This window comes from Mus pahari, chromosome 3 (genome assembly GCF_900095145.1).
Source record: "Mus pahari chromosome 3, PAHARI_EIJ_v1.1, whole genome shotgun sequence".
NCBI classification, from domain to species: domain Eukaryota; kingdom Metazoa; phylum Chordata; class Mammalia; order Rodentia; family Muridae; genus Mus; species Mus pahari.
Window position 1 is genome coordinate 9,562,461 of NC_034592.1, and position 17,230 is coordinate 9,579,690.

Sequence of the window (17,230 nt, forward strand, 5' to 3'; positions counted from 1 at the left end):
ATTGAGTATTTTTGCATCAATATTATTATTCATAAAGGAAATTGGTCTGAAGTTCTCTTTCTTTGTTGGGTCTTTATTTAGTTTAGATATCATAGTAATTATGTCTTCCTAGAATGAATTGGGTAGAGTACCTCTTGTTTCTGTTTTCTGGAATAGTTTGAGGAGAATTGGAATTAGGTCTTCTTTGAAGGTCTGATAGAACTCTGCACTAAACACATCTGGTCCTGAGCTTTTTTTAATTTGGGAGACTGCTTCTATTTCTTTAGGAGATATGGGAATGTTTAGATCCTGAATTACCTTTGGTACCTGGTATCTCCATTTCATCCAGGTTTTCCAGTTGTGTTGAGTATAGCCTTTTGTAGTAGGATCTGATGATTTTTCGGATTTCCTCAGGTTCCGTTGTTATGTATCCATTTCATTTCTGATTTTGTTAGTCCCTGTGCCCTCTAGTTACTCTGGCTAAGGGTTTATCTATCTTGTTGATTTTCTCAAAGAACCAGCGCCTGGTTTGGTTGATTCTTTGAATAGTTCTTTTTGTTTCCACTTGGTTGATTTCAGCCCTGAGTTTGATTATTTCTTGCCATCTACTCCTCATGGCTGAATTTGCTTCCTTTCGTTCTAGAGCTTCTAGGTGTGCTGTCAAGCTGCTAGTGTATGCTCTGTCTAGTTTCTTTTTGGAGGCACTCAGAGCTATGAGTTTTCCTCTCAGAATTGCTTTCATTGTGTCCCATAAGTTTGGGTATGTTGTGGCTTCATCTTCATTAAACTCTTAAAAGTCTTTAATTTCTTTATGTCTTCCTTGACCAAGTTATCATAGAGTAGAGTGTTGTTCACCTTATATGTGAATGTTGGCTTTCTATTATTTATGCTGTTATTGAAGATCAGTCTTAGTCCGTGGTGATCTGATTGGATGCATGGAATAAATTCAATATTTTTGTATTTGTTGAGGCCTGTTTTGTGACAGATATGGCCAATTTGGAGGAAGGTACCATAAGGTACTGAAAAGAAGGTAAATTCTTTCTTTTTAGGATAAAATGTTCTGTAGATATCTGTTAAATCCATTTGTTTCTTAACTTCTGTTAGTTTAGATGTGTCTCTGATTAGTTTCTGTTTCCAGGAACTGCCAGTGATAAGAGTGGGGTGTTGAAGTCTCTTATAATTATTGTGTGAGCTGCAATGTGTGCCTTGAGCTTTACTATAGTTTCCTTAATGAATGTGGCTGCCCTTGCATTTGAAGCATAGATATTTATAATTGAAAGTTAATCTTAGAAGATTTTACCTTTGATGAGCGTGAAGTGCCCCTCATCTTTTTTGATAAATTTGTGTTGGAAGTCAATTTTATTTGATATTAGAATGGCTACTCCAGCTTATTTCTTCAGACCATTTGCTTGGAAAATTTTTTTCCAGCCTTTCACTCTGAGGTAGTGTCTGTCTTTTTCCCTGAGGTGGATTTCCTGTAAGCAGCAAAATGTGGGGTCCTGTTTGTGTAGCCAGTCTGTTAGTCTATGTCTTTTTATTGGGGAATTGATTCCATTGATGTTAAGAGAAATCAAAGAAAAGTAATTTTTGCTTCCTGTCATTTTTGTTGTTAAAGTTGGGATTTTCTCCTTGTGGCTGTCTTCTTTTGGCTTTTGTTGAGGGATTACTTTCTTGCTTTTTCTAGGGTGTATTTTCTACCTTAGTGTTGGTGTTTTCCTTTTATTATCCTTTGAAGGGCTGGATTTGTGGAAAATTATTAAGTGAATTTGGTTTTATCATGGTATACTTCGGTTTCTCCATCTATGGTAATTGAGAGTTTTGCTGGGTATAGTAGCCTGGGCTGGCATTTTTGTTCTCTTAGGGTCTGTATCACATCTGTCCAGGATCATCTGGCTTTCATTGTCTCTGGTGAGAAGTCTGGAGTAATCTAATAGGCCTGCCTTTATATGTTACTTGACTTTTTTCCCTTACTGCTTTTAATATTCTGTCTTTATTTAGTGCATTTGTTGCTCTGATTATTATGTGTTGGGAGGAATTTCTTTTCTGGTCCAGTCTATTTGGAGTTCTGTAGGCTTCTTGTTTGTTCATGGGTATTTCTTTCTTTAGGTTTGGGAAGTTTTCTTCTATAATTTTGTTGAAGATATTTGCTGGCCCTTTAAGTTGAAAATCTTCATTCTCATCTATATCTATTATCAGTAGGTTTGGTCTTCTCATTGTGTCCTGGATTTCCTGGATGTTTTGAGTTAGTATATTTTTACATTTTGCATTTTCTTTAATTGTTGTGTCCATGTTCCCTACGGAATCTTCTAAACCTGAGATTCTCTCTTCCATCTCTTGTATTCTGTTGCTGATGCTCATATCTATGGTTCCTGATTTCTTTCCTAGGATTTCTATCTCTAGAGTTGTCTCTCTTTGGGTTTTCTTCATTGTTTCTACTTCCATTTTTAGATCTTAAATGGTTTTATTTAATTCTATCACCTTCTTGGTTGTGTTTTTCTGTAATTCTTTAAGGGATTTTTGTGCTTCCTCTTTAAGGACAAAGTGCTTAGCAGTGCTCTCCTTTATTTCTTTAAGTGAGTTATTAATGCCCTTCTTAAAATCTTCTACCAGCATCATATATTTTTAAATCCGAATCTTGCTTTTAAGGTATGTTGGGGTATACAGGACTCACTGTGGTGTGTGTCCTGGGTTCTGATGATGCTGAATGGTCTTAGTTCTTGTTAGTAAGATTCTTACCTTTGCTTTTGCCATCTGGTAATCTCTGGTGTTAGATGTTCTAGCTGTCTCTGAGTGGAGCTTGTTCCTTCTGTGATTCTGTTAGCCTCTGTCAGCACTCCTGGGTGTCCAACTCTCTCCTGAGTCCCAGTGGTCAGAGCACTCTCTGCAGGCAAGCTCTCCTCTTGCAGGGAAGGTGCACAGAAGTTTTGTGATCAGCTCCCCCTCCTGGATGAAGATGAAAGCCTGAAAGGACCCTGTCCAAGAAACTTTGTTGCTTCTGTGGCCCAAAGGCTCTCCTGCTTGGACTGGTCTCTGAGAGACCCGGGTTACAAGATTGTGCTCTCATTTGAGTCCCAGGTCAGAGGAATATATATTTTCAATTCAACTGTTGTTTGTATAACAGTATATGAAATTTTCTTTAGGTCACTGAATCCATTCAGGGGAAAGAAAGACTATAACAAACATCATTCAAATAGTAAATACTTATCAAATGATGTGATATGAATCATTTACTATGGAAACTGTAAGAAGAGGGGGACCTGTATGATTGGGCAGACCAGAAGCCAATGTGAGAAACTTAAGACTTCAGACAGGGCTTACAGTTGTATATAATTTGGACAGAAAAATAGAAAAATGGATATACTGTATTTCAGCTACATGGACATTCTAATTTAGGTTCCTTAAAGGTGATGTTTCAGCCCAATGGCAGCTCTGAGGGAACAGACTGCTCATGTTAATGTGTAAGAAAGTGCATAGCATTTAGAATGTCTTTTCATGAGTAGTTAATACAAGAAATCCTCTTGTCTTCTCTCTAGGTGTGTCTGCACAGCTCAGCAGCACCCGGCACCGCCTGAACACCTCTGTAGGAACACCGTTTTGGATGGCTCCTGAGGTCAGAGAGTTTTGAGGGAGCAGGCTTAATGTTTTAGACCCTTTCTGTCTTTCCTTTTCCCATATACTTTTCTCCCTAAATGTGTTGGATTATGCCATAAGAAAAATGTTCCCTGTGTTGTTTTAATGTTGGTTTTTATGTGGGCAGGGAGGATCATAGAGGATTCAGGGTAAATTAACTGTGAAGGAATGTGTAAAGAAATGAAAGGTGAATGTGCTCATTCAGTCAGATAAAGAGGCTACTTGAAGTCTCATATTTTTTTTAATTTACTTACTTTAGTTGTCATGCATGGATCTGTAGTCTGGATGTTTGCATTTTATATTTTTATGTTTTATTATTATTACTGAATTTCCATTATTGTTTGGCATTTTGGTACAAAGCTTCCTCCTCTATCATTCTTCTGAATGCTGGGACTACAGGTGTAGTTATTGTCAGGTTCCAAACCTGAAAAGTAGCAGTCTGGGCTCAGCTCAAGCCGGACTCTGACACGTTAAACATTCAGCATCTTCAGATGATGCCCTTGTAAAGTGGGTTTCTGTTTCCCAGGAAAAGCCATTACTTTCTTGCTGGATCCTACAGCCCTCAAATTTGGAGAGAGCATCTAGTTCTTTAGTCACTCAAACAAGCCCCCAACAGATCAAAGCTCCATACTAGTTCCCAGACAGTTCCAGGTAACTGGTCTACCTCCCACTGCAACATAACCCCTTAAAACTGGTATGATGCCCCCCCCCCAAACAGACCATTTCTACTATTATCTGTGGTCCTGGGAGATAGCCCTGGCAGTTCCCATTTTGTTACTCTCTCTACTTTTTCTCTCTCTTCTTCTCTATGCCCTCCATCCCTACACACACATACCAAGAAATGGCCTTGGCAGTTTGACCCCTAATAAACCTTTCGTTTTATCCACAGAGGGGTCTAGTTCAGTGGTTTCACTGTGCCCCCACTTATATCCACTATCTGACTATATTTTGTTTTAAATAATAATAAATACTTTATAAGAACCCTTGACCTTGTTAGGTAAGATTCAAGTTCATCCACCCTTGTGTTGAGTTTTTATATTAAATTTCCAGCCTGGGACCTAAGTGCAACTTTAGTAGGTTTTTTTTTTTTTTTCTCCCATTATTATCTTGAGGGACTTGTAGATAAACTGCCAATGTGGTTAAAAGTTCAAGAATCAAATCTTCTCCCAAAAGTCCTTATTTAATTCCTTTAATCTTTTTAATTATGTTGATCAATAAAGAACACATATTTTTGAAAACGCTGGGTCCTTTGGGAAAAGCTCTGTTATTTATATATGATGTTCTGGGGAGCAAAGAAGAAGTAGTTTAAATGCTACATTAATATTGCAAAATCTTCCAATTAAATGAAATCCTGGTATGCTGTTTCTGTTTAACTACTAATTCAGTTATTACTTACTTTTGAAAAGTTAAAATGTAACATGTAGGAAGAAGACACAATTTTAATAAGTGTTTTTGAAGCTCCAATGAATTGGAAAGCTTTTACCAGGGACATCTGAGAAGAAAAGAAATTATACTCATGTAAGCCAGTACAAAATTGATTGAGAGAATCTGAGATAAGAGCCTTTTCAGAATTCGTTCAGACTTTTCAATGGGATTTTTTAAATTTACAAAAATTAGAAGTCCTTTTTATTATATTTTAAATGTAATAAAATATTTAGATGAATGTAAATAAAGTGTTTAAAATGCTATCCTATACTAAATGTTGGACTTTATTTGATATATTTATAATTACAGTATAAGGTAATTAAGATGTTATATAAGAAATAGTGACGCTTTGTGTTTGATGTTAATTTATAGTAAGAAAATCACTACTACCTATTTGTTTGCCTGCAGTAGAAGCACTCCTTTACATGTGACTGGCAGTCACTCTTTCTTTTGATGTCATTGTTTTGTACCTATTCTGTTCTCTCTGCACTGCATACTCTCTGATCTTGAAGAACATTCTCTGAGTAACCAGCTTTCTAGCTGAAAGGTATCCCACATCCACTACTTCTATGTTGCTACTAATAACATTTCTGTTGGGTGGAGACGCTGCTCTGTATAGAGGACTTGCCCAGTATGCATGAGACCCTGATTTCAAGCCTTGGCACTACAAATATCAAAGCACTTAATGAGACATTAGAATTAGAAGGAAATAGGCAAACACATATAATATGTTCATCATTAAGAAATATTTCAGTGCTTTAAAATTAATCATTTAGAAAATGAAATTTTAGGTTAGGGTTTTAAATTTTAATTCTACTTTAAAGACAGCATACTTTGGTTACATAGAGCCATTCTTTCCAATCTAGAATAAGTGTGCCAGGATTGAAGGGCCAAGTGACCATAGCAAGTAACCATACAACTTACTATATTAATCTAGAGAATGCACAAGATGTGTGTACAGATCCAAAGACATACAAACCAGGAATGTTCTGAGCAAATTGGTATATAAGTTCACCCAAACGTAAAGAGAAGTTTCCCAAGTTGTGATGCCAGATAACTGTGTTATCCAGAAAGATGCGCATTACCCTGATGAAACAATGTTACTAGAAAAAAATAATGAGGGATATGAAACACACCTTTAGCCAGGCATGCTGAAAAGCCTGTAATCCTCATGCTAAAGACTAAGGCCTGAGCTATACAGCAAGACATTTAGGGAATAAGAGAAGGGGGAGGGGAGATCTGAAACCAATTGTTCATCAGACAGGAATGAGAGAAAGGATGCAAGCCCTGAGTTCCCATTTCTAGCACACATAAGCACAAATTGCATAAAGGCTATGATGTAGTAGACAACAGAAACAAACACATGAACAGAAAGTTCATGTGAATGTGTGACTAAGCCAGCTTAATCAGTCAAGAGATACTGGTTTTTCCTACCTTTCTTTTTTCTGCTTGTGAGCAATACTGCCTTAATAATTTCCGTATGCAATTTTAAAATAGAACCTAGGACTCTCATGCTTGCTTCTAGAACCTTAGAGGATGAAGCCATAAAGATACAGTAGGAGTGAGAAAGAAAAGGCCACAGAGTTATGAGACATCAAAGGATTTGGAGCAAGGACTAGGAAGCCAGACGCAGACAAATACTGCTGATAAGTCTTTGTTCTTATGGGCAAGTTCACAAGAAGTAAACAGAAAGGCATAAGCATGTTTGAAGGCCAATAATAAATATACAGATATATTATTTGTGTGTATATAGATAGTGGATAGTATATCTGTCATTTATCTTTCATCTGTCAATCATCTACCACTCATCTATCATCTGTCTATGTCTATCTATCTCTTGGTCTATCTATCATGTACCTACCATTTATCCACCTTTCTATCATTTATCATCTATTATCTTCTTTGTACCATCTGTTACTATATAATACATATAATCTTATGTAGCTATATATCATCTATTACTGTATTAATCATCTATCTGCCTATTCTTTTTTAAACACACTGATATGTTTACATTTAGATATTTCCTGTTATGGCATTCAGTAACAGGTCTGAAGGAACTCATGCATCATGAAGAAGTAACCTTTCTTAAAAAGCTTATGTGAATGTTGCCAGCTCAACTCTTGTGAGTCCACACAGGGCTTTTTGATGTGTATTGGAGTCACCAGATATGAAATTTTCCTTCAGAGGCTACCATACTGTATTTAAATGGTACAACTTAAAGCTGCCCTCACTCTCGGAATTAATTTTCATCTAGTGAGTTGACATTCACAAAATGGAAAAAATAAATGTAAATAATGGTTTTCAGGGGCCAGTAAAATGGCTCAGCAGATAAAAGTGTTTGTTATCGAGCCTGATGACCTGCATTCAAACACTGGAACCCACACGGTGGAAGGAAAGAATTCCTGCAAGTTATCTTCTGAACTCCATATGCATATGGACACACATAGGTGCACACATACACACATGCATAATGCAAAAAAATGGATATCATAACTTTGCTAAAGCAGCATAATCCATAGCTACATTTTGAATATATACCTATCCCCATAGATAAATGTAGCTCTTAGTCCTTATCAAGGAAAATTTTCCTTACAGCAGTTGGAGGAAAGACCATTACAGAAAACCACAACAAATCAAAATACATAGTTCTGGAGCCTAGCCCTATCGGATATGTCCTCAAAACATTTCTTCACCTAAGGCTCAGGGATTATTGAGAGGTAGAAAGATGTAAGAAATTGAGGGTCAGGAAGATTGCTGCGAGATTTTGTCTCTAGTAATTGCAGAAGCTATACCCAGAGAGTCTCACCAGCATGACTGCCCAAACATGAGCTGAACAAGGTTAACAACGGCTGAACAAGGTTAACAACAAGTGGGTGGTAGGCCCACACACAGAACTACACAAAGAGCTACAGGCAACTAAGGAATGCTGAGAGCAGGAGAGACAGTCTTCCTCAATGAAGAGCACACCTATTGGTTATACAATACCAAGCAGTGAGCCTGGAAAACATACAATGAACATTTTATAGACAGAGAAGGCTGTTTTTGCATACATGTGTACATACATATGTGCTTGTAGCAATAGTTAATGGAAAAAGAGGCCATGAATTTTAAAAAACAACAAAGTGAGTTAAATGAAAGGTGGGTTTGGAGAGAAGAAAGGGGAGGGGAAATGACATGGTTATATTATAATCTCAAATTAAAAAATAATAATTAGTGGTTTTCATAATGTAAAGTTGAATTTCCTTTTTGTGATCACTATTATCAGTGATCATTTATGGACTTCTGTATTTGCACTTACACATTTAGAAATGTTATAAAGAAAATCAATACAATGATTTTTCTGTATAATACTATATTACAGTATTACAAAACCACTTCCCTCCCCTTGTCCGTCTGACTCTCATATTTGGTTAGTGGCAGTTGATTGTAGTTTTAAATTTTAGTGTGGCTCAAATAAGTCATTGTAGTCTTCCATCGGTGCTTATTTTTATTGAGTTGACTTTTTTTATTATTATTAATGGTTTAAGCCATTTGCACTCTTCCCAGTTTTCCTCATTTATCCCAGGGTGCTTTTGTGTTCTGATTGCAAGTAAAGTTACAAGCTATTTAACTAGACTGCCCTCCCGTTTATTTCCCTTGACTCCTTCACTATCTGTCCTCCGAGACACGCTCTCTGCTCCTGAGTATAATCTCTGCTTAGATGACTGTTGAGAGAGCACACCATGGCCATTAACTGTACATTTGATCCCATTCCAAGTAGGGCAACATTTTTTTCCTCTTCGCAATATAGTTTCTAAACTATTTCTTTTCATAGCAAATCCTCTATTTGCAATCCTGCTGTGGTATTGTCTGTTCTTAGATACATGTACTACATGTATCATTCCCTTTTCTTCTAATTCCTGCTTTTATCTTTACTTAGCTCTCAACTTTACCAGGTTAAACACTTAGATTTCTCTCTGAGCATTTTGCTGCTTGTTTGTTGAAACCTTGAAGCTTTCCTTGCTGCTTTTGTCTTCTAGGTGATTGCTTGTGAACAGCAATTAGATACCACTTACGATGCTAGATGTGACACATGGTCCCTGGGTATCACAGCTATTGAGCTTGGTGATGGAGATCCTCCACTAGCTGAGCTGCATCCCATGAGAGCACTCTTCAAAATACCAAGGTCAGGCAACCAAGGTCAGCAGCCTGTTTTTCCCTTCTCGGGACTGACTTCTTATCATGGGAATAGGCAGAAGTGTTCTAGAAAGTTTTAAGACTAAAGTCCCATGTAACTTAAGTTGTTCTTGAAATCATTAAGAAGCTGAAGATGACCTTGAAGATGATCTGCCTGCTTCATCTCCTTTGTGGGCTTACAGATGTACCCTACTACACTCACCTTAAGTATGTGTATAGCCTTACCTACCCTTCAACTGGCCATCTGACCATGTTACCTGCCAGCTTGTACTACTTCAGCTGGATAATTTCTAAATATGTATTTCTCTTTTAAATATGTATTGCTAAGTTCTAGGTATCTCAGAATGTGAAAAAAATCCATCTTAATTATAAGTAAGATATTTTTAGAGACCATAAGAATTTTTCCTGACCCATTGATTCTAAGGAAGATACACACATTGTTATGATCCTGAACACTGTGCAGTTTCAGAAGGAATACACCAGTTCAAAGAGTTCCATAAGGGGTTTATTGGGGGTGGGGATGAAGGACAAGGTGGCAGCAAAAAGAAAACTGGGGAAGAGAGAGAGCATTCCATTCCTCTTATATATATATGGATGGTGACATGGTCACAGGTAAAGGTGGGAGGTGAGCCCAATGGATTCTGGGAATATGGTGGCCGTTGTCTTGGCAACAGATGTATAGGTCTCTCTATCGCCTATGTGATTGTCATGGATTGTGGAGGTCCTGATACCAACACACATAGCTTGTATTGCCAGGGATCCAGAGATAGTCAATAATTGTCAATAATTACACATGCTATTAATTAAAGGTTGTGATTTCAACATGTGAATATATACCTGGAGTTGGGGATGGGGAGGTTGGACACTTTGTGTTGTAGTCCTAAAGAAATGATACCGCCATGTTATACTTATTCCTGAAAGAGGATCCCTTTGAAATATTTTATGTGTAATTAAGTTTTTCTAGCAACAAAGCATTAAAAGTTGTTTATTACTTTGGAACTTCCTGTGCTAACTCTGAATTATAATACATCATTCTTTACACTTCAATGTCCAGTGTTATCTTTGGTCTTATAAAACATGTCACTTCTATGGGGGAAACAAGATGTGTAAGAAAGAGGAAATCTTCTATATACCAAAAGCATTTCAAGAAAAATATATTTTTTCTAACTTCTATTATCATTTATTATATAAGGTGAAAATATATATGCCTAAGTCACCTTGGTCAAGGTATAAACCATCATATTTACCCTGTGTTTTCATACTTGGTGGTACAGATGAAGATGAAGGTAGTAAACAGGAAGGATGGAGAGCCCTGATTTATCGTGCCTTGGTAACACTTAGTTCTACAAAGTGCATCATACTAATTATTTTTTACTGTTTCTGCTGCTAGTGTGTCCTTAAAATGAAACACTGAAAATAATGGTTGTAGAAATATGTGGAAAGGGGATCTGAATGGCTACAGTTCTGGGTATTTTGAAAGTGACAAACTATGCTATACCCAAGGCAATCCAATGTAGCTCATAAATGGACATTTTCAGTGGACAAGAAACAAAATAAAATTATTGGCTGAATAACAGTAGTTTTTCAAATGCTCAAATCAGCAATCTTCAAGTAATCTACTGGACTGAAAGGTGCTTCAGATCCGGTTAGATGCGTAGCTGCACTTAGCTTGAATGAGTCTGTACCAACTATACATTAATTTCATTATAAGCTGTTTAAGTAGCTGTACAGGACTGATGACAAAGCATTTCCATCCCCCTCATGAAAACAAAGAGCTGTTAGAATTAACATAAAGTGGCACTTCAGCAAATTTAGCCATCATGGTTGATCAATGGTGCCTGATTACGGTCAAATCAGCCTCACTGTCAAGTGACAGCCCTTTGTGTGCACAGATGCTCTAAAAACAAAAAGATTTGCTCAGCTTAAAAAAAACGAAAAGAATTAATAACAAGATCTTTTAAGCGGCATTCAGAGCACTATAGCTAATGACATTTTCTGGTTCTTTGCTTTTGTCACATACAAACGTGCATGCTTCCTGCCATGTTTCTAGGAACAAAAGAACAGAAAGAACACCTCTGGAAGCTTTTGGCCTTTCCTGCTGCAGGTTGCTACCTGTTTCAGGGCACCTCTGTGCACCTGTACCTTCCTGGGGGACTTCTGTAGTACTTTTTCCCAATATTCAATATTTCTGTTCTGATAAACATTGGTATTTCCTACTAAGTGATTTCACATAAAGTCCAAGATGATTCTTAGGGAGGAAAACAATAATAAAAGGAAAATTGGGTTATACATTAACTGCTTTCAGAGAAACTAGGAAGCTGTCATTTTATATAAAGAATGATGGATAGCTAATTACCTTTCCTGGAATTGGGAAAAGACAATCTTTGATGATAAAGCAGAACCTGGGACTGGAGTAAGTCTTTGCTCTGCTTCTCCTATTTCACCAATGCACAGCTCCCAACCTTAATTCTTATTTTCCAGGAATCCACCCCCTAAACTCCGGCAGCCTGAACTGTGGTCAGCAGAGTTCAATGACTTCATTAGCAAGTGAGTAACAATAGTCAGAAATACAAGTAAAAACAATACCAGCCCGCTGTGACTTTGAATGGTTTACAGTAACCACTGGCTTCTGCATCCTTCTCTTCTTTCTTATCTGGTAAGCAGTTCCAGAGGTCTCCACCCACACCTCAACCCCCCCCCCAACAAAGAAAAAGAAAGAACAGAAAAACTGTATTATCTGCTAAGGGTTCAGTGAAATTGCTTCTTTCTGCTAAACTGAATGAAACTGGAGGGGGCCTGTTCTGGTTTCTAGACAGCACCAACCTCATTCCATAGCATATTTTAGCATCCCCAGGGAAATCTTTTGGTTAAGCCCAATGAAGGAAATTGCCGAATTATCATCCCAGGAGGTCCAATGATGATGATTACTAGTGGCACTGACTAGGTGGCAGGTGCTGCTGCTGCTGCTGCTGCTGCTGCTCCTCCTCCTCCTCCTCCTCCTCCTCCTCTTTCTCCTCCTCCTCCTCTTCCTCCTCTTCCTCCTCTTCCTCCTCTTCCTCTTCCTTCTCCTCTTCCTCCTGCTTCTCTTTCTCCTCCTCTTCCTCTTCTTCCTCTTCTCCTTGTTTTGAGGCACTAGGATTGAATTTAGGGCTTCACATATCTTCAGAAAATAATTACATTCCCTAGCCCTAAGTCTGTATATTTTTAAAGACAGTGTCTATGTTACCCGGTTTAGTTTTAAATTTACTCTGTATCCAGCTAGAATGAAGTTCTATGATTTGGGGCCTATGCTATGAGGCCCTGTTTCTGTTTGTTTTTTATGTTATCCCCAAGTAATAACATAATTTTTCATAATGGAGACACTATATCTCAGGGTCAAATGGATTTAGGAACATGTGCAGCCATTCAATAGGTGCTCATTACCCTCATGAGAACTATGTTTTCAGTACAGTACATTCTACCTTGTTAGCATGAAACTCACACAGATCTGAAGGCTCTTCTAGCACTCATGGTCAGATCCTTCTTACAAATACTTGAAGACAGCTGCTATAGCTGAATAAACATCCCATGTTTACTCGAATGCTTTGCTGTGATACCCTCCCAGGTAAGTGTGCTCACTATCCTAACCTTCCTATGTAATATGCCATGGCCAATCCTCTCCACAGACAGCATGATAGTCATTAGAATATCTGCCACATGGCCTCATGAAATTCCTGCCAGCATAGAATCTAAGCCGCCTCAGCAGATTAGCCTTTTATTGGACTAACAGAAATGTATGGAAATATATTGATTAAACACATAGAACGAAGAATATTGATTAAAAAGTCTTAAGAGCATGGTGAAGTGAAACTAAAGAGTTTGTTTTAATTTTAAATAAGTATTAATAGTTCCAGTCTTGAGTGACTTGGAAAGGAGACTTTGAAGTAGAGACAGAGTTTGATTACCACTATGCACCAGTGCTTGTTGGGAGATAACCAACAGTAGTATTGGGTGAAAGTTATACCACTACAGTATGATCCCTTACAGATATGGGTATTTTCATAAACATTTACCACGTTGCCATTTCATATTTTTGAGATGTGCTTTGAATTGATTTGTGAGAAACATCAAGTCACAGTAAGTTTTTTTTTTAAAGAATCTGAATGATAATTGCAAAACCCTAAGTTATTTAATAATTACATGTTCCTTTTTTTTTTGCCAGTGCAGATGCTTGACCAAAGATTATGAAAAGCGTCCAACAGTGTCAGATCTTTTGAAGCATAAATTTATTACTCAGATCGAGGGCAAAGATGTGATACTACAAAAACAACTAATGGAATTCATTGATATCCATCAATGCCTGGGAAGCACAGAGAAGGCCAGGTAATTAAACAGTATCTCAGGTTTCCAAAACAAAGTATCTCAAAATTCCATAAAGTTCTACTATGCAATAGTTGTTGAGGAGAAAGGAACTCACACATTCTTGGTGTAACTTGAATGGGATATTTGCTTGGAGAGAAACTGTCACTTTTTGAGTCTAGATCCCATCCCCTATGTTATTGAAAATGTTGGCAGCATTTTAAAAATGACTTTATCAGAACAAAAATTATAATTTATAACAGCTTTGGTATATATGTTGGTTGTTATTGATATTAATATTTACAGTTCCCTGAAAAACTAGGCGTCATTGATGGGATGGGGATGGATATGGGATGCTTCTGTCATAAGCAAAGACCTCTACTCAAGAAATCATCTAGAGCTCATGCAGCTGTTCTGAGGGATGAAGGGACATGTGCACATAACCCCTGCTGAGACAGACTTTCCCCAAATCCTGGGGAGCAGTTTCCCAACAGTAAAACCTGACAGTGTTAGCATGCATACTAAATCAGGAAGAATCTGAAGTACAGTTTCGAGTTTTGCTTCTGAATATAAAGTTTATAAATATCCAGTTACCTCAGCTAGTGGACATAGATTAAAAATCAATTATGAGTAACACATGCTCTTCAAAACAATGCATGTCAGTTAATATGGGAAAGCAACTTAGTATCTCACAAGCACTGAGATGAAGGCAAAGGTGTGTAGTAAAGGAATCTGAATCCCAACATCATCCTCAAGAACTGCTTGCCTACTGGGGCCCACTCACTTGCCTCCACCATTGCCTGTGGACCGGGTACCTGACAGCTTCTCAGCACTCATAAACTGACTTGGAGCTTGGCATCACTCCTCCAAGATTTGGAACCTCAGATGACCATCTGATTCTTCATACCTTGCCTTCTACCCCGTGCTCTAGTTAAACTGCATGGGAGAAATCCCTGGTATCATCTCACTGGTGCCCAGGGAGAGGCCAAGGCCTACCCTGAGCCATTTTTAAAATTCTCATTCTCAGAAAGAAATTCTGGGAAGAGAAATCAGTGGATGGGTGTCCATTATGTATAATATTACACATATAATATATTGTGGACTATTCTATAGAATATTTAATTAGGTCCCAAAGTATTTTACAAAACTTGAAGTTCTACCAAAAATATTATTTATTGTACGGTTTACAGTCTTTGGGAGATATAGCTCAGCATCCAGTTAAATGATAACAGTTTTTAAATTAATACGTCCTTTGGTAGTGTTAATAATTATTATATCTTTTCATATTTATATAATAATCAAAATTAATTCAGTATTTTACTTGGTAGTCTCCATATTCTCATGATGAGTTATGTTGATGTGTATAAATTATTATTCTATATGAAATTTCACAGAAGCAAACAAGAATATGTACAGGGTTTAGTTACTTGAACGGAGTTGTCTAGTCCACAAACACTACCTGTCTTTGTAGCACTATGTTAATTTTTGCTCTTGACACATAGATGCAGTTGAAGGCAGAGGATTAACAAATGAAAGATGAACTGAAACCTTGTTCTACAGTTTAGTGCTACAGTGCCTGGTGTGAGCTTTCAACTCTTTATTAGGTCTGGGGCTTTAAGGAGTAAAGAGTAAAACAAATGGGATTTTCATTTTACAAAATGCAACGGTGAGCTAAAAGAGCAGCAAAATCACTAGACAGTAATAAAGCTTCTTCAAGGAGACACAACGGATGGCTCCATTTCAGTTTCTATTTTCTAGGCACAATAATTCTTTCTTAGAGTCTTTGCTAGTCATGGTAGTGACTAGTCACCTTTTGGGGACATTTGCTGTCTTCCTTACCAGACAAAACTTTACAATGCTGTTCTAGTAGTTCTTACAAGAGTATTCAGCTCCCTTCTCCATGTGCATGTCTCAAGGAAATATCAAACTCAACATCTCCAAACATGATTCTTTTTTTAATTAGATATTTTCTTCATTTACATTTCAAATGCTATCCCGAAAGTCCCCTATACACCCCCTGCCCTGCTCCCCATCCCACCCACTCCCACTTCCTGGCCCTGGCATTCCCCTGTACTGGGGCATATAATCTTCACAAGACCAAGAGCCTCTCCTCCCATTGACTCATAGGCCGTCCTCTGCTACATATGCAACTAGAGACACGAGCTCTGGGGGTACTGGTTAGTTTATATTGGTGTTCCTCCTACAGGGTTGCAGACCCCTTTAGCTCCTTGGGTACTTTATCTAGCTCCTNCATTGGGGGCCCTGTGTTCCATCCAATAGATGACTGTGTACATCCACTTCTGTATTNGCNANGCNCTGNCANAGCNTCACAAGAGACAGCTATATCAGGGTCCTNTCAGCAAAATCTTGCTGGCATATNCAATAGTNTCTGGGTTTGGTGGCAGTTTATGGGATGGATCCCCAGGTGGGGCAGTCTCTGAATGGTCCTTCCTTCCTTCTCAGCTCTGAACTTTGTCTCTATAACTCCTTCCATGGGTATATTGTTCCCCTCTAAGAAGAAACAAAGTATCCACACTTTGCTCTTCCTTATTCTTGAGTTTCATGTGTTTTGCAAATTATATCTTGGGTAGTCTAAGTTTCTGGGCTAATATCCACTTATCAGTGAGTGGCTATCATGTGTGTTCCTTTAGGATTGGATTGCCTCAATTAGGATGATATCCTCCAGATCCATCCATTTCCCTAAGAACTTCATAAATTTTTAACAGCTGGGTGGTACTCCATTGTGTAAATGTACCACATTTTCTGTACCCATTCCTCTGTTGAGGGACATCTTGGTTCTTTCCAGCTTCTGGCTATTATAAATAAGGCTGCTATGAACATAGTGGAGCATGTGTCCTTATAACAAGGAGAAACATCTTCTGGGTATATGCCCAGGAGAGGTACTGGTGGATCTTCCTGTAGTACTATGTCCAAATTTCTGAAGGAACTGCAAGACGGATTTCCAGAGTAGTTGCATCAGCTTTAAATCCTACCAGCAATGTAGGAGTGTTCCACTTTCTCCACATCCTTACCTGTCACCTGAGATTTTGCTGTCACCTGAGTTTTTTGATCTTAGCCATTCTGACTGGTGTGAGATGGAATCTCAGGGTTGTTTTGACTTGGATTTCCCTGATGATTAAGGATGTTGAACATTTTTTCAAGTGTTTCCCGGCCATTTAGTATTCCTCAGTTGAGAATTCTTTGTTTAGGTCTGTACCCAATTTCTTAATGGGGTTATTTTATTTTTTTTGATTCTGGCCTCTTGAGTTCTTTGTATATATTGGATACTACTCACCTATCTGATTTAGGATTGGTAAATATCCTTTCACAATCTGTTGGTGGCCTTTTTATCTTATTGACAGTGTCTTTTGCTTTACAGAAGCTTTGCAGTTTTATGAGGTCCCATTTGTTGATTCTCCATATTACAGCATTGGCCATTGCTGTTCTGTTCAGGAATTTTTCCCCTGTGCCCATATCTTCGAGGTTTTTCCCACTTTCTCCTCTATAAGTTTCAGTGTCTCTGGTTTTATGTGGAGGTCTTTGATCCACTTAGACTTGAGCTTTGTCAAGGAGATAAGAATGGATCAATTCACATTCTTCTACTTGCTGAACAATAGTTGAGCCAGCACCATTTGTTGAAAATGCTGTCTTTTTTCCACTGGATGGTTTTAGCTCCCTT

At 37.9% G+C, this 17,230-nt stretch overlaps 1 protein-coding gene across 1 annotated transcript in view; it reads left to right on the forward strand.

Annotated features, from left to right (window-relative positions):
- The window catches only part of Myo3a (myosin IIIA), a 226,464-nt gene that overhangs the window by 51,735 nt on the left and 157,499 nt on the right, over positions 1 to 17,230 (forward strand). Inside the window, exons 6-9 of the mRNA XM_021195185.2 lie at positions 3,513 to 3,589; positions 9,057 to 9,202; positions 11,695 to 11,760; positions 13,420 to 13,575. Coding sequence (XP_021050844.2) covers positions 3,513 to 3,589; positions 9,057 to 9,202; positions 11,695 to 11,760; positions 13,420 to 13,575 — 445 coding nt within the window. The remainder of the gene's footprint in view (positions 1 to 3,512; positions 3,590 to 9,056; positions 9,203 to 11,694; positions 11,761 to 13,419; positions 13,576 to 17,230) is intronic.